The sequence below is a fragment of the Trichosurus vulpecula genome, chromosome 1 (genome assembly GCF_011100635.1).
Source record: "Trichosurus vulpecula isolate mTriVul1 chromosome 1, mTriVul1.pri, whole genome shotgun sequence".
Classification (NCBI taxonomy): domain Eukaryota; kingdom Metazoa; phylum Chordata; class Mammalia; order Diprotodontia; family Phalangeridae; genus Trichosurus; species Trichosurus vulpecula.
This window is the reverse complement of record NC_050573.1, coordinates 360,778,750-360,806,382: the sequence shown is the minus strand read 5'-3', so window position 1 is coordinate 360,806,382 and position 27,633 is coordinate 360,778,750. Positions and strand designations below refer to the sequence as shown.

Genomic DNA, 27,633 nt, shown 5'->3' with positions numbered 1-27,633 from the left:
ATGGTAGCAATTAGCAGCCTCTAGATCATCTAGGTCCAACTAACATAAACATTACAAACATTACTTTTGTTTCCCTCTTAGACCTTACATAGGACTTGCCATATTCCTCTCTAATGCACTTTCCTGCAATGTTGTGTGTGACGGTTGTGTTTGTCTTATTATCTAGGAGGAACAGTGAACAAAGCAATTTGAGGCCAAAGGACTCACACTGTGTCTCTGGCATTTACTACTGAGGTGACCTGGGGCAAATAAATGAAAGCTTTGGACTAGATCACCTCAAAGGTCTCTCCCATCTCTGAACTGATGAGCTTACATTATATCCAAACTGGGTATCTCCCTTGATGACTAGCACAGAATTTTGCACATGGAAAGTGTTTAAAAATATATGTTGAAATGAAGTCCCTAACACTCACACTGTCCACATATGTGTGAGGTCACACATGCTCACTCCATGTTTGTGTGCATCTATATACACATAATTATAAACTAAGGTCTGACATGTAAAATAATTTTCCTAAATCCCTTTTCCAGCCCACTCAGTCTCTTCTGCCATTCTACGAGGGTGGGGTTAAAAGAAAAGGAGTGAGAAAATAAGAGTGTATAAAAGAGAGCAAAGATGGGAGGTGAAAGAAAAAGAGGAAAAAAAATTTTGGTGGGTAGTGGTAGGATGCAAACACAATGACTTTACATGGTAATTACTTGGGAACATACATGTTATCAGTTGCCTGCTCCTGGACTTTTCACTTCTTCATGTTCTAACCTGACAGTGACCTCAGTTCTAAAGAAAAAACCCACAAGTAGAAGATCAAACAAGAAGAACCCTCTTAGGGCTGGGGAGGGTTGGGAAGCATCTCATTGGCTCCTGTCCTCTTACGCCATGTTGCAAAGTTGCTGCATGATGCGAGGGTACTAGCGCCAAGGTGCTAGATCTAGGATGTCGGCCATTTGAATGCATGGCTGTCCAGGCAAGTGGCAGTGAACATAAACTGGCATTCTCTCCGGGTACACCCCCTAAGAAGAGCAATGTAGGAGACCAGAGACCGCATCAGCTGGCAATCAAGATCTTGTCTCTCCAATGGGCGTGTCATTCCCAAGGAGATGGAAGGGCAGGCTCTGTTGGGAAAGTTTATTATTGCTATCTAGTACGCACTTCCCCAGGGCTGCGTGGTTGATATTGCCAACACCACAGGAGCCATCTTGTCAGCTGTTTCTACAGTGTGCATTGTTTCATAGAAAAGGCAGAAGTTAAAGGAGCAACTACTTTTCAATTGTAAAGTTTACATATCAATCTTATTAGGCTTGGGAAGCATAGATCTTACCACTGAAATCCACAAATTCCAATATTCAATTTCAATAGAATTTGAAAATGCAAATTTCTCACACCTTTCCTGTCCTCCCTAGAATTCAAGCACAAGTGGATTTCAGATACAAATTCCCCTTCAAGGTTAGTCAATCTTTAAACACTGGTTGACTCTTATCATTTTCTCCCTAGTTATACTTGAGTTCTTTTGCTCACTCCATAGTTGTGCCCCTTAGGAAGGCTACATGACAAAAAAAAACAAACTAGACAGTTTGATCAAACTATCAGTCAGGTCGGTGATAAGAAAAATTAGTAAAATTGGTGGTGGGGTACAGGGTAGATAGAGAGATTGCTGGATCATATCATAGCATCAGAGATTTAAAGCTGGACAGGACCCATGTAACATCTTGTTAACTCAATGCATTTTTTCAAGACTGTATTCCAAAAAGCCAACCTGAAGAGTCACTTATAACTCATGCCAATAAAGAAAGTTTTGGCACTGTCTACTTTGTTGAACATTCGTCTACCATGCTAGCTCCCAAGGGTCAGCTGAATTAAGAGAACTCAAATTTCATCTAGTGAGGATGACCACATCTAATTGATGAAGGAGATCTGTCCAATCAATCTGATGAGTAACGTGTGATGATCTGTACACAACCACCACTGAAATTTGTGAGGTGAATTGGGACGTTGGGAGGATTTGGGATTTGTTTTTTTTTTCATCAAATCCAGCTTCTGTTACCAGAGAAGGGGTCAATACTATTTGGAATTGCTTTGTTTCCATCCAGTAGAGGGCAGGTACGCATCCATAAAGATTCAAAATATTCATAGCAAAGTCCTAACCCTGGAGTCAAAGGTTTCTATTTGAGTAGTTACCTAGGGGCTAGTGGAAAGCAAAGAGGAGGCCTTTATGGTTAACTTTTCAAAAAAACATTAATTACATTAGTGTACGAAGGAAAAACAATGCCTTCTCTTACATTCCCTGCCTAACTTAGAGGCCAAAGCACTGTGTGTTCTTCTATGACTTAAAAAAATCCAGTACGATCCTAATTCAAGTAATAGATAAAAGTACACACAAGCTGGTTCATAGAAACAAAGACTACTAACCAACCAGTCCTAATTATCACTCCTTTCTTAGGGCAGAAGTATTTAACCATTTTGTCACGGACTCCTGTGGCAGTCTGATGAAGCCTATGGACCCCTTCTCAGAATAATATTTCTGAATTTATAAAATAACAAAATAGGATTACAAAGAAAAATAATTATACTAAAATAGTTATCTAACTATTAAAAAGACATTCATAGACCCTGTAATCAGGATCACTGTCTTAGAGGGTTGTAAACTCTGGGCAAAGGCTAGATAATTTTCAGTGTGCTACCTTATCTATTTTTAGTATCTGTTGAGTGATGATGATGATGATGATGGTGATATGAAGAGAGGAACATGACACAGTCAATAGCAAGGAAGACATGGGTTCAAGTTCCATCTCTAACACACACTGAGTTTGTGACTGTGGGCAATCATTTAGCCTTTTGGTGCCCCAGATGATGTTCTAAGGTTATAAGGTGCAAAGCCCTTGCTGATTTGCATAGATAGAGGAAATTCCCTCTGGCAAGCACCCCACACTATCATGATCATAAATCTAGCAAAAAAAAAATTACACGAAACTGGAGAGCCATCATGTTTTGGCATCAATTCAGATAGTGGTATTTTCAGAGAGTTGTTATATCACTAGATGATCTCTATGGTAATTAGCGATAAGTGCAATGTGCTTAGCCATTATATAATTGTGCTGTTATAATGAATAAACACAAGGTTCAGCTGAGGCAAAAAGTGGATACTATTATTGTCACTCCTCTCGCTAGCTCCCTTCATTTTGTAGCTCATCCTATCGCCATATACTTATGTCTCAATTCGTAGGACTCAAAGTCCCCTGCCAAGTACTTCTTTGGTCTTCTCCTGTCTAGACTAGTTTCCTTCCCCTTAATAGCTTCTGACCATGGAGTAATTAGGAGACCTTTAGTTTGTAAACAAGCTTCATAAATCACATACTAGAGAACAGAAGTAGTTTGTTCCAACGAAAAGTACCGTTGTTCTCGGCATTATTTATTTATGAAGACTTGCTCCAAGCATGCAGAAGCTATGTACAAAATGGGCAAAATTCTCCCAGGGATTCAGAGAAATTTCTGGATGACCACATTCAATATAAACTGGTTTATTGGTCCCAATAACAGGAACTATAAACATCTGTTGCCTCTTGATGTGAAGATGGGTAACAACAGGCCCAGAAGATAGAATGAGAAGACAGAATAATTGGTTAGCAGAGTTATTTAGAGTAGCACCATACCAACTCAGCCAAGAAGCCAGTTCACTCTCATGTAGGTCAATCAGCTCTGCTCTGATTCCCGACCACAGACTGTGCTCCAGCCTCAGCCATTCATCATACGGTCTGCTAGTCATACAAATCCGTAAATGGAAAAGCTAAGAAAAATGGCCTAATAATTGTGGAGCATTTGCATTATCTTTACAGAAGAATAGCAAAACATTTTACTTTTTCTTTTAGGTGTAGAGTCCTAGACCGAAGCAATGAAGTTTAGTATATAGGTGATGGGAAGCACTGACTGCATATAGACCACGTAAACTTAGAGTACACCAACCATCAGGACTCTGTTTGAATGGAGCAAAGACAGCCCAGGAAGCAAAGCTGCCGCAGTTGTACCAAAAATTTGTATACAAACAAAAATGTCAGTCTCAGCTGCCAACAAGATGATGAAATTGTCAGCCTAAATATAATATGTCCACAAAAATGAGATGTTATGAGCTGGCTATTTATAGGCTGTAATAAATTGATACATGCATGGATGGTATCAAAGTGTACAGAACTGAATTGTTGGCACATATCATAATTTTTTAGATTACTGCCTAATAAAAATAGATTTTTTTTCTGAACTGCTTCTTGGGTGCTAAGGTCTCACCAATACCAATACCAAAGGGGGCCTGAGTATGAATATGTGCGATCATAGTGATAAGGGCAAAGTCTCCTGTCAACTAAAATGCAATTCAAGGTTATGATATCAATCTGTCAAAGCATGCACAGTTCGATATGGACCTTTGATCATCTCTTTCCCAATGAATCTTTCATGCAATGAAGATTTCCAGCCCTCAATTTATATAGAAAAAAGGAATTCTTCATAGTGTTACTTCTACAATTCAGGTGGGAGCTTGAAAATTCTTATGTTCGATACGTATGTCTAGAAGAAAATGAATTCTGTGTGTTTGGGTTCTAATAGTGAACAAAAGAGGCATTCCTATTTTTAAAAAGAAAAAGTGGGGAAAAGAAAGAAAATGCTTAAATAATTGCTATAGAATTTTGCCAGAATCTGAGGGAATCATACTTTGCCGAGAGTCAGTCTATGTGTGATCGAGATTTCCCAACTGCTCATTTTGGCTCCCAAGTTGGACAGTGAGAGCCCATCATAATTCCCAGAAGCTAAATGCACGATCCTGATGATATGTTGTTTTAGTTTTAGCCAACTGTTATTTTCCTTAAATTAAATTAGTGTTCAATGTCAAAGATCTGACTGAGTTCTGACCTTAGCTTATTTGTTCAAAGACTGTGGGAGATTCATTTAACATCCCTGTGTTCTTGTTTCCCTGCTTGTACATGAAAATAATAATTTAATTCGGAAAGTTAGAGGGAGGGACTTTGTAAAGGAGGAGAGATAGGCATGAGAACAATAAAATGACCCAAACTGTGATGAGACATACGCCAAGCTTCAATATCATTTCAGATATTCAGGTTAATGTGGGATTGTTGAAAAGACAATATTGTTTATATTTATTCTCCCAATTTTTAATAGAATGACAAAAAACTTACTGTAGAAAGCTTTTTTTTTTGTCTAAATAGACATTTAGCTATACTAGGTAGTTAGCATCCCTGGCCTTTTCCAGAACAGGTTTCATTTTTCTTTTCCCCACAAGATTTTCTATAATATTGGAAGCTGTACAACGAGGGGTGGTTAACGAAGAGCAGTTACTAACAGTATAAGCTGCTGGGAGTGGATGGGTCCTTTATGTCATTGTGAACTGATAGGGATTGCTCAAAAGTTTTGAGGAAGGGTACATACCAGTGGCTAGCCACATCCCCTTTCCCAGTGGAAATGCTTGTTCTATTTTTGTGCTCCTCTGGAAGCTAACACCACAGGGCCCATCTTGCTAGAAGTGCCAGAGAAAGAGGAATGGCAGGCATCTCTGAGTTGGCATTGAAAACAAACTTTTTTGGGGGGAACTTTGCTTTATGGCAACATGGATATGCCCTAGTTTGGAGCTATGCATGTATGCTTTATTTTAGACAACAGTTGTGATTTTCAAAAGTACTATAAACTGAATTTTTCCTCATTGAACTATGTATGGTAAATTAACTAGGAGAGTTCATTTTTTTTTGTCCATAGCCTATGGGAAATATTTTTATAAAGCTAAGAATTTTTTTGTGAATAATCATACCCTAATTTACCTATTTTACAAGTATACTTACAAATGGATTTTTGTATACTAAGTTTTCCCTACCTATAATTTGAAAGAAAAATTATTTATCCAAGATAGTACAAGAAATGAGCCACTACTACAGTAAATTATGACATCAAATTAACACTAAAACTTTGGGAATAAAAAAATAGCAAAGGATTTCTCTTTACCCATGATGCCACTGAGGTAGACTCCATAAAGTGATAAGCCAGTTGTAGCAGCATTCCACACAGTTCCGATAACAGCATACAAAAGGATGGTTCCGAGGTTTCCAAAGAACAGGCGGTTTGGCATAAAATACCCAGCATCTAATACAATGGGCGGCAGCAGGTAGAAGAAAAATACCGTTGGTGTGAGGGTGAAGGAAGCAATGTGGTCTGCGGCCCACACAATTCCTCCCAGGATAAGACCAAGCACAATGAGCAAAGCACTTTCTGGAACAACACTGGTGACTTTGTGAGACAGGTGGAAAACTGCAAAGGAAAAGAAAAACTTTTTTGGGGGGAGAATCAGAGAACACTAGGCATATTTCTTAGACAGAGTAGCTTTTGTTTAGCATCTTTGACTCTCTTCTTCATCTTTGCATTCCCAGCACCTAGAGCTATTTTTCATTCTTAAGACCTTTTGGAACCTGTGATTTCTACCAGCAAGCAGCGTCTCTAGTGATGAAATTAAAACCCCTTCAAAGGCTTATAAAATGGTTTAATGAGTTTCAATGACCAAATGAACAAAATAAAACAACGCACCCCTCTCCACCCCCTCCCCCACTCCCTGTGCCATATCATCATTTGTGGTCCATCTTCCTGTCATGAACCTCTTTAAACTTAGCTAGGTCATTTGGCAATGGTTACACAATCCATCACTAAGCTTGTAGCATGGGAGGATCTGCCAATGCTTGTACTCAAATGGAGCCGCCTAAGAAAACCCAGGGTTACTTCTAAGCTTTAAGGAGGCATCAGGGAAAAGCTTTTATATAAGTAGGCACTACTATGCAAACCACAAATGTTAGTAAAAGTAAGTAAAACAATGTTCGTAAAAGCAAGTAAGTTTAAATTCTGTTCCTTGAAAGCAAAATCCCCTTTCTCTGGCCTACAAGCTTTGGAAATACCCTTGCACCAGGCCCCCTCCTTCTTCCATGAACAATGAAGCACTCCAGGAAATGTCAGGCAGTAGCTATGGGGACAGCAGGGTCCCTCTTGAAGATCAAATGGTTCCTCTTTAGAGCTTCCTTTTAAAATAAATGGAAGCACCTGCAAAGTGAGCAATGCATTTGGTTATAAATCCAATCAAGTATTAATACTGACGGAATTGCGACATATTCCCTCTTAAATGTATTTATATCTAGATCTAAAAAATCCATGGCCTTTTACAGAATATGGATCTGAACTCACCAGTTGATACTTGGATAGGAGTTTTCTAGTTGTTCTGTTTCCTGTATGGTTACAAGCTCCCCAAGGGAAGTGACTAAATGTTCCATTTAATTTCTATTCCTCCACATTACATGTGATCTTAGCACATAGGAGATATTCAGTAAATATTCACTGGTTAATCACTAGCACAAGGTCAGAGGGTCATCTTTCTCTTATTTGTGCTTCATCTGGCTCTGGCCTAACCAGCTTTATTATACATCATTCCTCTCAGAGTCCAGCTATATTGACCCTTTTTGTTGTTTCTTACACGTGGCAGTCTGTCGTATATCTCTGTGCCCTTGAACTGGCTGTCTTATATTTCCTGAATATTTTCCCTCCTAAACTCCACCTTTTAAAATGCCTGATTTCCTTGAAGCACCATTTTTTCATGAAGTCTTTCCTGATCTCCTCCTGCTGCTAAGGCCACCCCAAAAATCACCTCGTATTTATTCTGTATATACTTTTATATGTAATGTTGTCTTCACTGATAAAATGTAAGTTCCATGAAGGAAAGGACTGTTTGATTTTTGTCTTTGTATCTAAATTACAGAGCATAGGCTTTGGCACATAGTTTTACTCAGTATCCAACTCTCTGTGACCCTATTTGGGGTTTTCTTGGCAAGATACTGGAGTGGTTTACCATTTCCTTCTCTAGCTCATTTTATAGATGAGGGAACTGAGGCAAACAGGGTTAAGTGACTTGCCCAGGGTCACATAGCTTCTAAGTATCTGAGGTCAGATTTCAGCTCAAGTAGATGAGTCTTTCTGACTCTATCCTAGGCACTCTATTTGCTGCACCACCTAGCTGCCCTGGCACATAGTAGGTTCTTAATAAATGTTTCTTGATTGATTTACTGATTAGCCCGAACTAATCCATGTTCCCAGACTCACTTCCTATGAGGCAATATTGCACTCTTCTTTTGCCCAGACACTCAGTTCCTTTTGAATTCATTCATTGGATAGAGGCTTTAATCTGATTGATAGCATAGCACAAACACTGTAATGTCTTCGACTCCTTTCCTTTTGTGCCTTCACTTTAGTATAACAAGACTCTCCCTTGGAAGTCACTGTTTTCTTCATTTGCTAATCTGGGGGGCGCGGTTTCTTAAGGCAAATATTAATATTTTTCCTGATGAGGAGCTCCACTGAATATCCTTGAAGTCTTTCTGTAGCCTCCAAGGCATGTGGTAGGGAACCAATATGCTGGCTGGGTAGAATGATAATTCATCAGCCAAAAGGTGTTGCTGACTGGAAGGAAAGGGGAGGAGGCAGGGGGTGATTTAGATTGAAGCCAGATGAAGCTTTGAGATCGATCAGTAGATTATAATCCAATACCTAGGGACCTCTCTCCTGAAGATCACAACCATCATCCCTTTCATCTCTTAAATTATCAACTAGTCTATTCCTCTAATGCACAGCGATCATCATGTTTTACTCCCAGAGGTGCATTGTCCTGAGATGGGATTATTTGGGCCAACATACCTTCTTGTTGTATTTTCAGACTAAGAAAATGAGGTGGGGAGGACAAAAGCTTTCCTTGTGTTAAGCCTAACCCACTAACAGTTAATATTGACCTACAAGGTAAAAAACTATTGGTCCTAGATGTGTGTCTGCTAAATGGTCCCATTTGCTCACTACAAAGGACATCTCTTGATATTTAAAGAATTAAGCCCTTGATTTGGGTTTCACATGAATCTGGTGAAGGCAACATTCTTTTGCAAGTTATTAAAAGGGTGTATAGGAACAGTTACATCTAATAATGAATTACTCTTTATCAGCCCAGGAACTCCAACAGGACTAGGTAACAAGTATTCCAGAAGAAAAGGGACATTCTTAAAGGGTCCTGCACAGGGGCAGAGGCATAGAAGGTACTTTCTCATCAGTAGTTAGTGACTGAGCTTATATTTTTCTGTATAAATTCTATTTCATGATAAGAATTTCTAAGTGATTGCCTCATAGTCCCAGCAAATAATTTTTGAATCAAATTTTCAGTCTATCTTACTCAAATCATGAAGTAGAAAAATAGGGTGTCCAGGTAATTTAATTATCCAGATGTTGCACAATGGATCAGGGTTTAAGAGCCGGAAAGAATGTCAGAGGTCATCTGGTCTAACCCTCTCATTTTGACAGATGAGGAAACTGAGGCCAAATGATATGTTCAAGGAGTCATAAAGGCGGTAAAATTTAGACAGAAATTAAAACCCAGGTCCTTTGTCTTTTGCCACTGATTCTAAGATCCTTATGGAAAATAACAACTTAATATATGCCTAAACATATAGCATGTACTTACTTTATAGGGATAGTGTAAAGATGAAAAATATAACATATACCAAATGTCTAAACGTTGTCTCTGAAATTTAAGGATAATACTCTACACATTCTTTATCCCTCTATAATCTAACAGGGTAAGAGGGTGGGAGTTTCTCCATAATTATTTATATAAATCATTACATTTCTTCTCTAGAGCTTCACTGTCAAGGGGAGATAGCCTGGATTCACAAAGACCAATATCTGAACTCCAATTATTCATACATTGCCTTTATTCAGTAAATTTTGGGGTGTATGTAGACAACTTCATCATAACCTAACATAAAAGGATAATTTTGAAAGCATGCTACTGAAGGCATTCTGCCATTGATACAGCGGGTTCCTCTTAAGACTAGGAAATCAGATCCTCTCCCCAGTCCCACCACCTCTCATGGTGACCTTGTATAAATGTTTCCATTTTTCTATCCATACTAGCATAGTAGGAAGAGCACTGGATTTATAATATGACCTGAGTTTGAATCCCGGTTCTTGTTACCTGTGTATAGTTGGGCAAATCTCTGTCTCTTTACACCTCAGTTTTCTCATCTGTAAAATGTGGGGGTCAGGCTAGACACATTCTAAGGATCCTTCTAGCTCTCTCTATATAAGCCTGTGTCAAAACTCCATTTTAAAATACATGGCATATCCATCATAGGGAGACTGTGTAACTACCACCCTACTCTTTCTGATACTCCTCCTAGGGTCCAAACAGAATAAATCTAATTTTTCTATCACATGAGAGCCTTTCAAATACTTAGAAGCAACTATCATACTTTGTTCTCCTGTATGACCCTAGGCAAGCAACTGTGCCTTTCTCTTGGTTCCTTAGTTTCCTCATTTGTAAAATGAAGGAGTTGGTGTAGATAAACTCTAAGTAACAACACATACTTCAAAATGCAGTATGCATTTTACAGGGACAGTGTGAAGATGAAATATATAAGACCTGCCAAATATTTTCATGAAATTTAAGAATAATTCTCTATACATTCTATACCCCTCCATACCTAGCACATTCCATCTGCCCTGACACCCCTGCAACTTCACACTGACTGCCAGCCTAGGAACAAAGTTCCCTTCTCCCCATTCCCATACCAGACAATCGATTCAACATTAGAGTAGGCCCAGATTGGAGGGTGAGAACCTTAAACATTCCTCACTCCTCTACAACCATCTGGGCCCCAAGACTCCAACCACTCATTCCTTGACCATTAAGCAGAACCGGTGACCCACCACCTGCCTGCTGCTGTGTAAGGCCCCTCCTTTCCATCAGTTGCTCAGGGATTGATAGCCAAATCAACATTATCTTGCTACTGCCCTATGTCTCCACTCAGTAGACATTCTTAGTTGGAGCTGTCCCTAAATGACGCTTCCTTCCCTGGCTTCTACTAGACCTTTTCATCTGCTCTGGAGTTGAAGCATCATATATCTTGTCTTCCCAATTAGAACGTAAGCAAGGGTTGCTCATTTTTCTATCTATATTCCCAGAATTTAGCACAATGCTTTACACATAGTAATTGATCAATAAACAAGCATTAATTCATTCCCTGTTCCCTCATACCCATTCAACTCAGCCCCATTCTATCTACATTCCTAACCCACTCTATCTTACCTTTCCATTCCACCCCCTGTAATACTGTTCTATTGTTAACAAACAAAATTAGACTTTCATATTGAACCTGTGCCCTCCTCCAAGAAATTTGTTGTTCAACTCTTCGTGACCCCATTTGGGGTTTTCTTGGCAAAAATACTGGAGGAGTTTGCCATTTCTTTCTTGGATTAAGGCAAACAGAGGTTAAGTGACTTGCCTAAGGTCACACAGCTAGTAAGTGTCTGAGGCTGGATTTGAACTCAGGTCTTCCTGGTTCTAGGCCAGGCACTATATCCACTGTGTATCTTAGTTTCCCTGAAATTACTTAAATATAGTTTGTATTTTTTAAAAATGTAAAAGTTGTTCTCTCCCCTCCCCTAACTGAATGTGGTATTGGCCATTTGGTTTATGTCATTGTATCTTCAGAGCTATGCACCATGTCTGGGACATAGTATTTGCTTAATAAAAGCTTGTTTAATTAAATGGAATTTAATGGAATATGCAAGGTACAGGGAAATATAGGAGATAAATCCTTTTTATAAGCCTCCAGAATATGGAATGCGTATTTTCAGTCCACATGCCTACTGATTTTAATCTAACTTTCAGCACTCATGGCATTTCACTGCCCAAGAAACACAACAACTGCTTCTGTCTTTTAAAGCCCTTTACATCCTCCTCTCCCCACATCTGCTCCCTTTCCAGTCTTCTTCACCTTATTCCCCTTCATATACTTCATAATCCAGTGACACTGGTCTCCTGGCTGTTTGCTTGGCACAAGACACTCCCATCTCCTGATTGGGCATTTCCCCCGGCTATCCTCCATGACTAGAGTTCTTTCCTTTTCTTTGACCCCTGGTGTCACTGGCTCCCTTCAAGACTCAGCTCAAATTCCACCTTCTGCAAGAAGTTTGTTCCAGCCTTCCTCAAGGGTGGAGCCTTCCCTCGGAGATTGTCTCCAATTCACCCTGCAAATATCTTGTTTTTATATAGTTGTTTATATGTTGTCTCCCCCATTAGACTGAGTTTTTTGAGATCAGGGACTCCCCGCACCCCCCTTTATTTGTATCTCCAGTGCTTAGCACATTGCCTGGAATCCAGTAAGCACTTAATAAAAGCTATTTGAATGGCTGGCTGACAGCAAGAGACAACAATTCTGGTTGAAAAGGAATAAGCCCTTTTGATCCTAAGAAAGGAAAGGATTTCAAACACTTCTGTTACCTTCTAAAACATCCCCAACAAGTGACCATTCAGCATCTGCATGACCTGCAATGATGGAGGGACCACTTGCTTCCTGAGATAGCCCTTTCTACTTTGGTGTAACCAAAATTGTCAGGAAATTTTTATGCCTAAATCAGCTTCTGGAACTTACACCCACAACAGCTGTTACCACCCCCTAGGGCCAAGCTGAACACCTCTAATCACTTTTTCCATAGGACAATCTTTCAAATACTCAAAAACAATTATTATTCTACAAGCTAAATATTCTCAGTTTCTTCAGCCATTCCTTGCATGTCCCACTCTCCATACTGGTTGTCCGTTTCTGGATATGCCCTGAAAGATATATATCTATATCTTTTAAAAACTGTAGTAACCCAAATTGAACACAGTACTCCAAGCAAGACAGAGTATAATGGTACTATGACTTCCTTCATTAGGATATTGTGTTTTTCTTAATTCAGCTTAGGATAGCATTAGCTTTTTGGCTGCTATAGCACACTGTTAACCCATACTGAATTTACAGTTAACTGAAACTCCTATAGGGCATCTAAGGTGGCACAGTGGATAGAGTATTGGGCCTGGAGTCAGGAAGACTCATCTTCCTGTGTTCAAATCTTGCCTCAGACACTTACTAGTTGTATGACCCTGGGCAAGTCCCTTATCTTGTTTGCCTCAGTTTTCCTCATCTGTAAAATGAGCTGGAGAAGGAAATGGCAAACCATTCCAGTATCTTTGCCAAAAAAATCCCAAATGGGGTCATGAAAAATCAGACTAAAACAACTCAACAACAACAAAATGCTGAGATCTTTCTCATAGGAGCTGTTGGGAACTTAATTTCTTCATGCCTCTCTTATCCTTTACTTATGAAACTGATTTTTAGAATCCCAAAATAAAACTTTATATTTGTCCCTGTTATATTTCACTTGTTTGATACGGTATGTTATACTTGTGAGGTTACAATCTCTTCCAAATCTAAGATCCTCTAACTGATGATTCTAAATAAACCTGAGTTGGAAATAGGAATATTGGAGATGGATCTTGAAGGAGTTTTGAGTTTGAATTTATCCTAAAGCTTCTTTCGATGGGGCTGAATTATGGACTCCATACTAAAAACTTGTAGAAGTAAAACAATGACCCCAAATGAGGTAACTTGAGGATGTTCTTGCCCTAGGCTCTCCCTTTGAAACTGCTTAGAGTACAGAAAGGCTCCATTTTCTTCCCTTGGGGGGCTGTTTCAACTTTGTACTTAAGTGCTTCAGAAGAACTCTGATTTCATCTGCATGGGAAGTTACTCCACATACGCAGACTCCAATCCTTCCACACCTGCATGAGGGTTTTATGAGTTGCTACAGCCAAAATAAAAACCGCTACCCAGTAGACCAAGGCAATGTATTTTGATTTGCCATTTTAGTGAGAGCTCTGCCATAGCTCGGCTTCATTTGCTAAAGCACTTATGTACATTTTTATGCTTGTAGGCGGGTCGCATAAATCACACTGCATGAGGCCAGCAGACTGCATTCGGACAGCCATGCAGTAGATGATCTTCTGGTGACGAGCCTCTTCAAACTTTAGCATGGGGGTGGACGACGGATAGAGACAGGGCTCAGGAGCAGGAAGACACGAATTCAAATCCTGCCTCAGACATTTACCAGCTATTAACATCTTTCAGCCTCAGTGTCCTTATCTGTACAATAAGGATAGCAATAGCCCCTTCCTCGCAGGGCTGTTATGAGGAGCAGATAAATTAGGCTATGTAAAGTGCTTTGCGGAACTTGCGGCGCTGTATCAGTGTTAACTATCATCATCACTAGCTAGGCTAAGTGTTAGAGGACAGTCTTGCTTAGCCAGTGTTCCGAGCCTTCCCAGATCAGCGGGACCTGCCAAAGCTTCCTCTGCACCGGCAGAGCCCTGGAGAATCTTCACGTGACGTTGAGACCCCGGCTTAGGAGGAAGCCCTTTGCACGGTTCCAAAATCTCGGTTTCTGTATCTCTCACGGCTCTTTGCTTGTAGAGGGCCCGGTTCAGGTTGCTGGGTTATCACGGATGTCCTAGGGAGGGCTAGAGTTGAGACTAGCTCCTGTAAGATTATAGTGCTGATAATCAGGTAACCTGGGATCTTCCTGTAGCTACTGATACAGACCGGGTGTGTACCCTTGAATACTTCACCCACCCTTTGAAATACAGAATTTTATTTAGAAACTGTTTAAAGTAGAAAAAAACAATAATAACAGAATTCATCTGGAAGCACAAGAGGTCTAGAATATCTAGGCAATTAATGAAAAGAAATGCTAGGGAAGGTGGCCTAGCCATACCAGATATTAAACTGTACTATAAAGCAGCAGTCATCAAAACTACCTGGTATTGGCTAAGAAACAGAGTGGTGGCTCAGTGGAATAGGTTAGGTACACAAGACGCAGTAGTCAACGACTATAGCAATCTACTCTTTGATGAACCCAAAGAATCCAGCTTCTGGGCTAAGAATTCACTATTGCACAAAAACTGCTGGGAAAATTGGAAAATGGTATGGCAGAAACTGGACATAGACCAAAATCTGACACCATATACCAAAACAAAGTCAAAATGGGTTCATGATTTAGGAATAAAGGCTGATACCATAAGCAATTTGGGAGAGTAGGGAATAGTTTACCTGTCAGATTTATGGGAAAGAATTCATGACACAACAAGAGATAGAGAGCATTACGAAATGCAAAATGGATAATTTTTATTATGTTAAATTGGAATGTTTTTGTATAAAAAAGCCAATGCAACAAAAATTAGGAGGGAAGCAGAAAACTGGGAGAAAATCTTTACAACTTGTATCTCTGATAAAGGCCTCATCTCTAACATATACAGGGAACTGAGCCAAATTTATAGGAATACAAGTTATTCCCCAATTGAGAAATGGTCAAAGGATATGAACAGGCAGTTTTCAGAGGAAGAAATTAAAGATATCTATAGGCATATGAAAAAATTCTCTAAATCACTTCTGATTAGAGAAATGCAGATCAAAACAACTCTTAGGCAGTACCACATCTCTCCTGTCAGACTGGTTAACATGACAAAACAGGAAAATGATAAATGCTGGAGAGGATGTGGGAAAATTGGAACACTGTTACATTGCTGGCAGAGTTGTGAACTGATCCAGCCATTCTGGAGAGCATTTTGGAACTATGCCCAAAGAGCTATAAAAATGTTCATACCCTTTGACTCAGCAATACCACTTCTAGGGCTGTATCCCAAAGAGATCACACAAGTGGGAAAAGGACCCGTATGTACAAAAATATTTATAGCAGCTCTTTTTGTAGTAGCAAAGAATTGGGAATCGAGAGGATGCCCATCAATTGGGGAATGGCTGAAAAAGTTGTGGTATATGAATGTAATGGAATATTATTGTGCTATAAGAAATGGGGAAGATACGGACTTCATAATAACCTAGAAAAACCTATATGATATAATGCTGAGTGAACGGAGCAGATCTAGGAGAGCATTATACACAACCACAGATATATTGATTCTGTGATGACTAACCCTGATAGACTTTGCTTTTCTCAGCAATATGAGGTTCAAAGACAACTCCAAAGGATTCGTTATGGAGAGACCTATCTATATCCTAAGAAAGAACTATGGCGTCTGAATGCAGATTGAGGCAAACTATGTGCTCTCCTTTTTTTCCTTTTGTTTTTTTTTTGTTTGTTTCTTCTTTCTCATGATTCATTCCATTGGTCATAGTTCTTCTTTGAAACCTGACTATTGTGTAAAGAAGTTTAACGTGAAATTATATGTCGAAGATATATTGGATTCCATGCTGTCTGAGGAAGGAGGGGACAGGGGAAGGAAGAAAATCTGGAATTCAAAATCATGTGAAACTTAGTGTTGTAAACTAAAAATAAAAATCTTAATTAAAAAAAATAAAGTAGAAAAAAAACAACTCCGTGAAGAAAGACCAGGTAGAATATGGTTTCTCAGTAAAATGGAATTTTTAGGGCAACAAAAGTCTAAAAGGCTACAAGAGAGAAATACCAGCACTGTATTTTAATAGTGGTGAATGATTTGCATTTTTGGCATTATTATTATTATGCATTGAATTTGGGTTTTTCTCAGAATTCCACACAGATCATGTCCTACACAACAATTTTATCATAAATGCTTGCCTGTTACTCACATTTTAGGACACCAGAATCTACCACCAGAAATGTGGCTGAAGGCAAAATATTTGTAAATTCACCAGCTTTACTCCCATGATGGTATGAGGCCTGCTAGAACTAACAACTCTTACAGTGATGCTCTCCTACCCTGAGACAGGAAAACCACTAGTGGACAAGACCAAGGGATCATTAATTTACCTAGAAGCTCGGTTAGCTTCATAATTAAAACAATGCAGTAGGTTACTGTTTCAAGACTTCAAGAATTAAGGTGATTCTTTAAGGGCCTCGTAGAATCACATATTTACCTGGAAGGGGCTTCCACCATCATCTAGTCCAACTCTCTCGTTTTATAGATGAGGAAACTAAGGCCAGAGCGATTAAATTATTTGTACCCAGGTCAAAGCTAGTAAGAAATAGACCCAGGATTCTAACCTTAATCCTCCAACTTCAAATATAGCGCTTTTCTACTCAATCCCTCAGATTGCAATAACTTACGGACAAGGTTGATATTACCTACATAAGAGCTGACTACAATAATTATATAATTAATCATAACACTTTAATCTCAATTATTATGATAGTTCCACAAAAGTAGTTTTTTTGGTTCTTAATTAGTTAGAAAACTACCTTATTGTTTAAATTCAACCTGTGTTCTGGGCAGTGACTACAGAGAACTTATTTAACCAATCTGTGCCTTAGGCGTCCCTTCCTCATCTGTAAAAAAGGGATAATAAAACCTGGCTATCAAGCCATCACATTGTTACTGCGAGGTTCAAATGTCTTGTTATTTTCTGACATCCAGAACACTTGGGAACTTAACTTCTTAGTAAAATTCTCAAGATTCCAGAGGTTAGCCCCATTCTAGCTGATTTTATATTCTGTTGGGTGGAATCACATTCATTCATTCAATAAACATTTATTAAGGATATTATGCCAAGCACTGTACTACATACTGGGAATACAAAACAATTCTTTCTCTCAAGGGTCTTGCTTTCTGTTGGAGAGGGACACAAAAACACAGACAATTTAATACATAATATATACAGAGTAAATTTCTGGGTGAAGCAATGAGGTGAACAGGGTGGGATTCATATGAGAGGTGGTTTTTCAATTAAGCTTTGAATATGGGATCCTAAGATGCAAAGGCAGGAGGAGAGTGAATTACAAGTAGAAAGTATTCTCTGAAAGGGCATATAGAGAGGAGATAAAAGACTATGTATAGGGAACAGAGGGCAGGCTGCTTTACCTGAAGCATAGTGTATATAAGGCAAAGCAATATAAAACAAGCCTGGAAAGGTAGTTGGGAGCCAGACTGGGATAAGCTTTAAAAGCACAACAAAAAAAATCTGTATTTTATCATAGAGACAAGAGGGAGCCACTAGAGGTCCTTGAACAGGGGAGTTTCATGATCAGATTTTTTTTAAAACATCAGTTTGACATCTGTGTGGAGAATGGGGAGGGAGAGAGACTAGAGGTAGGATTTCAAGTACTAATGTACGGGTACTGTATTCACTTACAATTATTGGTAAGATACTTTCTAAAAATTTCTTCAGTTACATGTGGTGCTATTTCCCCAGTCAGTATAATGGAGAAATTTTCTATTTCTTTCTTGACATCTGGGAGTACTCAGTACTAAGCACTACTGAATAAATGTTGACTGATGCCTCCTCTTTATTATCAAATCCATTTCTTGACTCCTTATACAGAAATTCTGGTATTTGAATTTGAGGCTATCGGTCATCCTTCTCCCAGATGCTTTTTCCTCCTTGGGTTTTCATGACACCACTCTCTTGATTCTTCTTCTACCTGTCTGACTACTCCTTCTTAGTCTCCTTTGCTATATCATCACCCACATCCCAAATTTTAACCATAAACATCTCTTAGTGCTCTGTCCCAAATCCACTCTCTGAACCCCATTTCTTGGTGACTTCATCAGTTCTTATGGGTTAAATGATCATCTCTGTGCATAGGACTCCCAGATTTCTATATTTAGCCCTGTTCTTTGTGATGAACCCAAGTCCTGCATCAATAACTGGATATCCTACAAACACCTCAAGCTCAATCTATCAAAAAAAATTATGGGACTTATCTTCCCCCATTAAACTCACCCCGCCTCCAAACTTCTCTGTTTCAGATCAGGGCACTAGGTTCACACTCTCAGATTCATCTTTATTTTTTTTTATCTTGCTCACTTCCCCATATTCAATCAATTACAATGTCTTACTGATTTCTCTCCTCACAACCTATCTTGCATCCATCCATCCCCTTCTTTCCATTCACATGACAGATATCCTAATTCAGACTGTATTACAAAAACCTCCTGATTTGTCCCCTGCTTCTAGTTTTTCTCCTTTCCAGTCCATTCTTTACAGGGCTTCCAAAATGATCTTCCTAAAGTATGAATCTGACCACATCATTTCTTGCTCCAGACTTCCAATTGCTTCTAGGATAAACTATGCATTCCTCTGCTTAGCATTTAAAGGCCTTCACAAGTTGGCTTCAGCCCACCTTTTTGGATTCACGTGGCTCTTCTTCATGCCGTCCATGCCTCAGCCAAACTGGCCTATTCTGTTCCTTTAATCTCTCATTCCAAATCCCATCTCGATGCTTCTGTGAGGCTATGTCCCAAGCACAGAAATGCATTCGCTCCCTGCCTGGGCCTCAGACAATCCCTAGTTCTGTTCAAGGACAGTCCGTATCCCATTACCTACGGGAAGCCTTTCCTAACACCCCTGATGGTCAGTGTTTCTCCCTTCTCAAATTATAATAAATATGCTTATCTGTATGAATTTTTTATACTCTCTCCCTCCCCCAGGTAGAAAATAAGCTTCTTGAGGCAGTGTTTTCTTTGTATCCCCAGCGCATAGCCCAGTGTAGCGTCTTGTACGCGGTTGGTGCTTAAAATGATTGTTGGGTGTAGATGGCTTTCTCAGTTTACTCTGTGTCAGGACCGGGTCCCAATAAGTTGGTTGCTAAACATAACATATTCTTCATTCCTAAACACAAACTCTTCAGCCCTGAAAAAGGAGTGGTGTAGGAATAAGAAAGATATAGGATATATAGTACTATGACAGGGGGTAGGGCACAACTAGCGTCCCTTTCCTTTTAAAAATGGCTGCCAGACCCCTACAGGAGATGGAAAGAAAGAATCACAGGAGACACTTACTATATGGTAGCTGAAACCCTGAAATTTGCATCATGCCTACTTATCTGTAGTTCTTGCTAGAAGATGAAATCTTCCAGTGATTGAAAGAAGCAGCATGTTCTCATAAGATTTGCTCTACGGGTTAGCAAATGCAAAATCTTTGGTCACTTAGAACTACAAAGGTAATACTCTAAAGATTTTATAGTTTCCTCATAATAAGCTGCTAGTAAGGTGCCTAGATCTTTTGAATTTGGTCAATAGGACTAGATCCATTCTGCTCACACAGTTACAGAACTTTAGCCATTATCATCCTTGGTACTAGACTTTTCAGTGCCTATTTGGTGATTCACAGAAAGACGTAAAATAATTAGGAATTTATCTTCGGCAATTGTAAAAGTTTGTACTTGAGAAGAGTTCACAGCAATCATGTTTTATCTTTAAAAACAATAATAACAATAAAACTTCGCATTCCAATTTCCTGGTGTGCTTCCCTCCCTCCCCCAAGAAACTCAAAGTTCTTTTCAATATATTATCAGATGAAGCTATGTATCATAAAGCCTCACTCAGTTGAAATAATGGATAGGCTGGTGGCTGCCAAACTAACTTTAGAGTGGATTCCTTGCTCACAAGACTCTAAAAACCCATAAAAGAAATGATTTAATTCTGTACTCAGTGGGAATTTGCATATAACATATACACACATAAATATGTGTGTGAGTATATGCATATGTATACATGTATGTATGTGTGTGTGTACTATGACTGATTTATCACTTTCTCAGTAGAATCTGAATAATTAATTTTAATTAAAGTACAGTAGGGAAGGACAAGAGAAAGAGAAGTCAAAGGAGGACAAAAGGAGAAACAAAAAATTAAAAAGTTAGTTAACATCTAACTATTAGTGCTTATAGAAATCATGAATCTCCTGCTCCATCACTTTTACACACATACATGATAAAGAATGGAGCACACAGTATTCTCTCCAGAGTAGGGAAGTAGTTTTGGAAGGAAAAGAGGGACTCCCAGCTCATTTAGCCTCCAGCATTTTATTTAAGTAATAAACTTGGCAAATATACTAAGTCATGATTTTTGTCGCTGTTGTGTTTGTGAGGTATTTAAATTAGGCTTTATTTTTTTTTCTTTAGTGAATCCCCTTTTTCTGGCTCTATCATGACATGATACCAATATTTGCCAAAATGTGGAGGAGACTGGGGTCAAAATGGAACAAGGCTAGAGAGCATACATGGAGGCAGCTTCCATGGATAATCCTTTCTTCCCAAGACTCTGTAGCAGCTCAGGGACTTTCCCATGGTGAGGACCAGAGGGCTCTCCGGGATGATGCTGGTGAGAGCAGCAGTTTATGAGTATTGCTGGTAAATATCCTTGGAATGGAGTTGTGTTTAGTGTTCAAAGTCCTCATTCACTGATAAAGGAAGAAGGGCACTCTTAAATCCTAATCAGAAAACTTGGCTTTTGAAGACCTGAATTAGAATCAGATTTTTTTTTCAACCAAAAGGTAAGATCATGTGGTACAACGCCCTTTAAAGATGAAGAAACTAAAGACAGAGCTGTGAACTGATTTGACCAAGGTTTATGGATCATGACAAGGGGCTTCTAATAAAAAAAAATCTCAAGAAGCAAAAAATTTCTTGAGATCAGATGATGAATGGAGGCCCTATATACAGTACCAACACAAAGAAGCCCAGGTTGGGTAAATAAATTAATTCCCACTAGTCAACATAGATTGTCAAGCAGCTCTGAGTTTATGGGGCTTTTTAGGCAGCTGGTTGGTATATAATCCGTTTTAGAAGGTTTTCAAACCAACCTGATTCTAGTTTGATCCAATTCCTACTACCATTCTTCATGATCACCACTCAAAATGTTCACTGAATTGTAATGAGTTAATTAAATTAAAGACTTTGCTGAATTTAAATTGCAATTTACTTGTGGCTAAACAATTAAAAGCATAATGGACAGAGTAAGGTCAATAAGTTAAGGTTCCTATTTGATGTACCCCTACAGCTCCCAAATCTTAGCCCCAAGGGATTGTGGAGCCTGCTGGTTGGAACAGGAGTTGAGGTGCAAAGATTCAAGCTTTGAAATTTCTATTTTATCCTCTTTATGCCAATGGTAATGTCTATTGTACCTCACAATCTGTTTTTCATGAACATCATATCAATTTGTAATAATGTGACTGATTCAGAGTAGTGGTTGCCAAGTCTGTGCCTTCTAGTACCAAGAAACATCTTTTCCACACAAGTTAATGAACTCTTCTTTCATTGATCGTGAAGCAGTTTAGGGAAATTTCTATGATTAGGAGTGTGTAGCCAGAATGGACTTTGTTTTCTTTGAATGACTCAGCTTGCCTCGTTGAGCTTCCCTGGACGCTGAGGCTTGCTCTTCTGGGGCAGGACCAGAGCTTCCTGTGTGATGAGTCGTGGGGCTGGCTGAGGGGAAGTGTGTTAACGTGGTCTACGCTAGGGGGAAGGGCCAAGTCAAGAACCAATCGGCCCTGGTCGTTCAGGCGGCGTTTGATGATGTCAAAAACTCTATAAGAGGGGAGAAGACAGCTTGAAGATCCTCCTTTCCTTTTCCGGTTGGAGCCAGAGACACCTACAGCCGAAGCTGAGCTGCCGGTAGCAGAGCTGACTAGAGGCTAGTGGGTAATCTTCTTACCATAGAGGGGAAGCATGTATATGATTTTGCCTTATACCTTCTCACTTCTCTGTGGCCTTCTGGTTACCCTTGTAAGGCGGACTTATTGGGCCTGGAAGCTTTTGATGAAAATATCAAAATGGGGACACTGGTTTGTGGGCTTGTTATTGTGGAGTGTAAATACATGCTTTAGTTCTCCTGCCTTCTGCCTAGAGAATTCCTTATATCCTGCGGTTCCGGACCTTTTAGGCACATATGAGATTCTCTTTGAAATCATAAATTCTGCCTTCCTAATATAGAGTGCTAGAGATGACTCTTTAGAAATGGAAAGATAGAATTCAGTGGAGATACTCTAGTGACTTGCCTCATCACCTACTTGTAAGTTAAACCTATCAACCACAACACTTGCTATTTCCCAGAGTAAATCCTTTGTCAAAACTAAGAAAGGAAGGGCAGAACAGAAACTGAGAGTGGAGACTAGTGGAAAAATAAGGGGAAGGGTAGCATTCTGGAAAAGGGGGGAAAAGGAGATGAAAGGGAAGACTGATGGCCCTGGGTTATATTACCAAACAGTATCATCCATGTCTTGTATCATGCATTCACTCATTCGCTCAGTCAGCAAGCCTTTATTAATCACTTTTTAGTGCCAGGTACTGAGCTACATTCTGGGAATTCAAAGACAAAAATAAAACAGTTTTTGTTGCCCTCAAGAAGCTTGCATTCCAATGGAAGAAACAACATGTCCATACAATGTACATCAAAGATATATACAGAGTAGATGGTAGATAACCTCAGAGAAAAGGCAGGAGCAGCTGTGGGGACTTGGAAAGGCCTCTTGTTGAAGGCAGCACTTAAACTGAATCTGGAAGGAAGATAGGGATTTTAAGAGGAAGAAGTGCTGAGGAAAAGCATGCTAGGCCCAAGGGATCCTTGGCTTTTTTGGAGTTAAATCATATTTTAATGTACCACTGTCCCATTCACTTACTCACATCTTCATGTGGTCCCCTCTCTCCTCATCACTATAATATAATTTCAGATATTCTTTCACTTTCTGGACAGTCTAACATTTCAAGTTGCTGTGTGAGTGTGTGGGCTAGTTCTCCTTAATTGAAAATAACTGAAAAAACAAATAAACAAACATCCTGCGACAGCTAGGTGGCGCAGTGAGTAGAGAACCAGCCCTGGAGTCAGAAAGACCTGAGTTAAAATCCAGCCTCAGACACTTGACACACTTACTAGCTGTGTGACCTTGGGCAAGTCACTTAACCCCAATTGCCTTGCCTTCCCACCTCCAAAAAAAAAAAAAGAAGAAAGAAAATAACTAATTATTTGAGCCATGGAAACATGAATACTGATAGTAATGTCATGAAGATGTCATCAAATTGAGCTTTATTATCTGAACAGAGATGTATCAGTTGAGTTCCCAAAAGGCAATTTGGACAAAAAATATAACATCATTTTTTAGACAGGATGTTAGGTTCCTTATTTATGAAATGTGTGAATACATGAATATATGTGTGTGTCTGTAGGTGGAGTGTGTGTATGGGGGGGGGAGAGATAGACAGTGAGTGAGAGAGAGAGAGAGAGATAGAGATGTCTGAACCACTAAAAATTGTATTTCCAAAGTGTCATTAAGTCAAAAGGTAAATGGGCCAACCAATCTTCTATTAACCTTTACAAGTGGTGACTGTAAATTCTTTCATAATAAAATTCCAAAGGTCTATTTTATTTATTAATTCCTTCAATTATTAGATAATTATTGAGCACTTATTAAATTCAAGGTACTTCAATTTCTAGGGTTCCCCAAAATGCCAAGCTAGGAGGATGAGAAATAAAGTAATATGAAATCTCTTTATAACACAGAAAGGCACAGAATTAACATACATTTTATCAATTAACTTCCATTTTATGAATTAACTTCGTGAATCAATTTCTATAGGGTATTTTGGTTGCTACTTTTCAGGTGCCATGATTTGACTTATAGTGAATCCAAATTCAGGTGAAAGTGAGTTGTATTAACAATGTGGTTCTGTGTCAGGACATTCTGCAATGACCCAAATTTAACACAAAGCCATTGCAAAAAGAGACCAGCTTCCATGACCAAATGCTTCAATGTTAACAATATATCAGAGTAAGTACAGATCAAGGAATCTGATAAATTGACAAAGGCAAAGAATTTTTTAAAATAATGACAGAAATATTTTATAGGAATTCAATAATGGAGAAAGACCTCAGGATTTTTCTGCACCTGGGACTGGCATACCTTTTTAGTGATGACACATTATTTAAGTGGCACCCAAAACAGCCAGTAACTTATTGCAAGAGTCCTGAAAGAGTTACAGCTAATTAAGCACAAAATGGTACAGTTGCATTATAGTAACTACAGGATAACAAAAGCATTTAACTCTAATTACAAACCTTTCTAACTGATGTTAAAGGTCAGCAATAGCTGACTGCAGTTACACAGGCTAGTAACAGCAAGAGTACTCTGGCTGCTGGGGCTAAAATGGTTGCCTCAGGTCCCCCAAAAGGATATCAGCTGATCTACCATTACAAAATAAACCATCCTTCAGAGACATTAAGCATAGATTGGGAGAGTCTCTGACCCACTTATACACATAAAAATCCCCTTTGGCCTTCAATGATCTTTTGAGCTAATTTGAAGATTTAGTTGAATCCACTTAAATTAAATAGAACAGTAAATCCTTTGGTTTTACTTTAACATGGGCAAACCTTTACAAATTAAATACAACTAAACACACCAGTAAGGAGCTGGCTAGAAAAACACTACTAAGCCATTGAGAGTCCATACTGGCATTTTATCCTTTTTCAGATAGTAAATAGGAAACCCAAATGAGGCCCTGAAATGATGTTGAAATCACAAATCTGTGGATGCATTTGAGTTTTCCTCTCTGTGCAAAGCACCATGCTTAGCACTGTGGGGGGCATGAAGATAAATAAGTCACAGCCCGACTTCAAGTTTACAATCTAGTAAGTGTTCTTTTATGCAAATATTATGGCATTGATCCATTAACAATTTTCCCAGTGGATTTTTACTTAACTACATTCTTCTTCCCAGTTTCCCCTTGTGACTTACAGGACACTTGAGAAACAGCTCATCGAATTAGGGTACAGGCCATGGTCACAGACAGAAAAAAAACCCCAACCGAAACCAAACTGAACTCTAACTAACCAGCGTAATATATTACTCTCAATAATAGAGTGCAAACCAACTAAGCTAACTACACAGATCTATAGCATTCACGTATTTCATTATATTTTAACAGTTCAAAATGGAGTTCCTGATTGCAGCTTCCCTCCCCCTCAATTTTCCCTTTCCCCTAATTTTATTTCATTGCTGACTTGGCCATCCTCAGCCAGCCAGCCTTATAATCTCAGCCATCTTTGCCTCTTTCCTCTCCATCACTATCATCTGATCAGTAGCCAAGCCTTCACTTCTACTTCCTTTCTATTTCTCATGTCTGCTTCTTCCTTTCCACTCCTCCTACAACTTCTGTATTTACTTAGAGTGGTAAATTGAGCCCAGATTTTAGGAAGTCTTCAAGGACAGAATCAGAAGTTTACGCTTTTTTGTTGTTGTTGTTAGGCAATGAGGAGTCACTGATCTCTCTAGCCTTCATGTTACTTCCCAGCCTTACTTCCAAATTTCAGCCAAACTGGCTTACTCTCTATCTCTGTTCTAATTCTACTTTTTTTTGTAAACAGTATTTTATTTTTTTCCAATTAAATGTAAAGATAGTTTTCAACATTCATTTTTTTATAAGATTTTGAGTTCCAAATTTTTCTCTCTCCCTTCCTCCTCCCCAAGACAACAACTAATCTGATATAGGTTATACACGTGCAATCAAGTTAAACATATTTCCACATCTAACCCTACCTTCTATCACCTTCATGGCTTTGCTTCCATCATCCCCTTTGCCTGAAGTGAATTTTCCCTTTTCCCCTGTTTCTATCTTTTGAAGTAACCCTCTTCTTCTAAGTGATCACCTCGACAAAGAAGCTTTTTCTGGCTCTTCTCAACACCCCCCTTGCCTCAAGTTTCTCATAGCACATTGTAGAGACATCCTCTTTTCTGAATCTGTTTTTAAATCCCTAGCACCTATCATTAAGCACTCATAACAGGTGCTTAATAAGTGTTGACTGCACTGGATTTTTTTTTGGAATGTGTCAAAATCCAAAGCCCAATGCTGAAAGGACAAGAGTTTCTGCTGTCACCTTTTAGACCTTTGCAAATGTTACCTAATGAATTTTCCAAACTTCCTTGCCCTAGTAGAAATTTTACAGATGAATGCATTAAGGCACACAGAGGTTAAGTGAATGAGAAACAGGGCTGAGGGCTCTTCCCTCCCAGCTGTGGAGAACAGAACCCTGCCCTCTCTGCTGTGAAAAGGTCCTGCTTCCCTTAGCTGAGGATTGAATGTGCTTAAGACTGTGCCTAGACTGTGAAGGGTGATAAAATAAAACCCTATTTTAGATGTTTTGTGTGTTTCTCTGAGAAGATTTCTCAATTGATTTTTAGTTTTCTAGATTCCCAACCACTATTTACCCAACTTTTTTCCCCTATAATTACAACACTCAAGTTTGCTTTTAGGCCAGTCCTACATTTTGCAAGAAAGACTTTCTTAAATGATTTAATACCAAATCCCTATAAGCATCTGATGGCCTCTGACCACCACAGAGAGAGCAGAGAAGGGAGGAGACTCTATCTGATTAGTCAGCAGTGGACTAAATCAGTCTATAGTCAGCTTCTTTGCCTAATTACATAGAAACACACATATCATTCATGAATTTATCAGTTACCACATAGTCATTATTAGATCCTGTAATCACCAGTATCTTGTGTAGGAAACCATCACATATATGTATGTGAATGTGCGCATGTGTACATGCATTTACATACAGTCACAAGATTCTGAGACACTGACATTTATCAAGGATATGCTCCTATGCCAGGATATAATAAAAATGCAATGTAGTCTCACTGCAATTTTGTTGAAGCAATTTAGCAGTCTGTAGCTGCCATATCATCCTGCCCCCTCCTAGACAGTTTTGCAAGAATCTGATGCTCAAATTCCCTTAAGCATGGTCTTAAGAAATAGCTTCCCTAATGAAGTAAGCTACACACCAAAATGTTTTCTGCATGTAGATTAAAAAGCCATTTCAGAGATAATTAATTAGATGATTTGAACAGTGTCACCACAGAAAAAGGTTACAGTTCTAGCCTTACTTCCCTTTTTAATTATAGCTTTCCAGTAAACAGATAAGGCAAATTAAACTTCCAGAGTCCACCACAGGAAGTACACAAGATTAGGTTTATCTA

The 27,633-nt window shown here is 39.0% G+C and overlaps 1 protein-coding gene across 1 annotated transcript in view; it reads right to left on the bottom strand.

The window, feature by feature from the left end:
• Positions 1 to 27,633, bottom strand: part of SLC9A3 (solute carrier family 9 member A3) — a 127,731-nt gene that overhangs the window by 54,897 nt on the left and 45,201 nt on the right. The window contains exon 2 of the mRNA XM_036740847.1: positions 5,996 to 6,298. Within this exon, the coding sequence (XP_036596742.1) occupies positions 5,996 to 6,298 (303 nt within the window). The remainder of the gene's footprint in view (positions 1 to 5,995; positions 6,299 to 27,633) is intronic.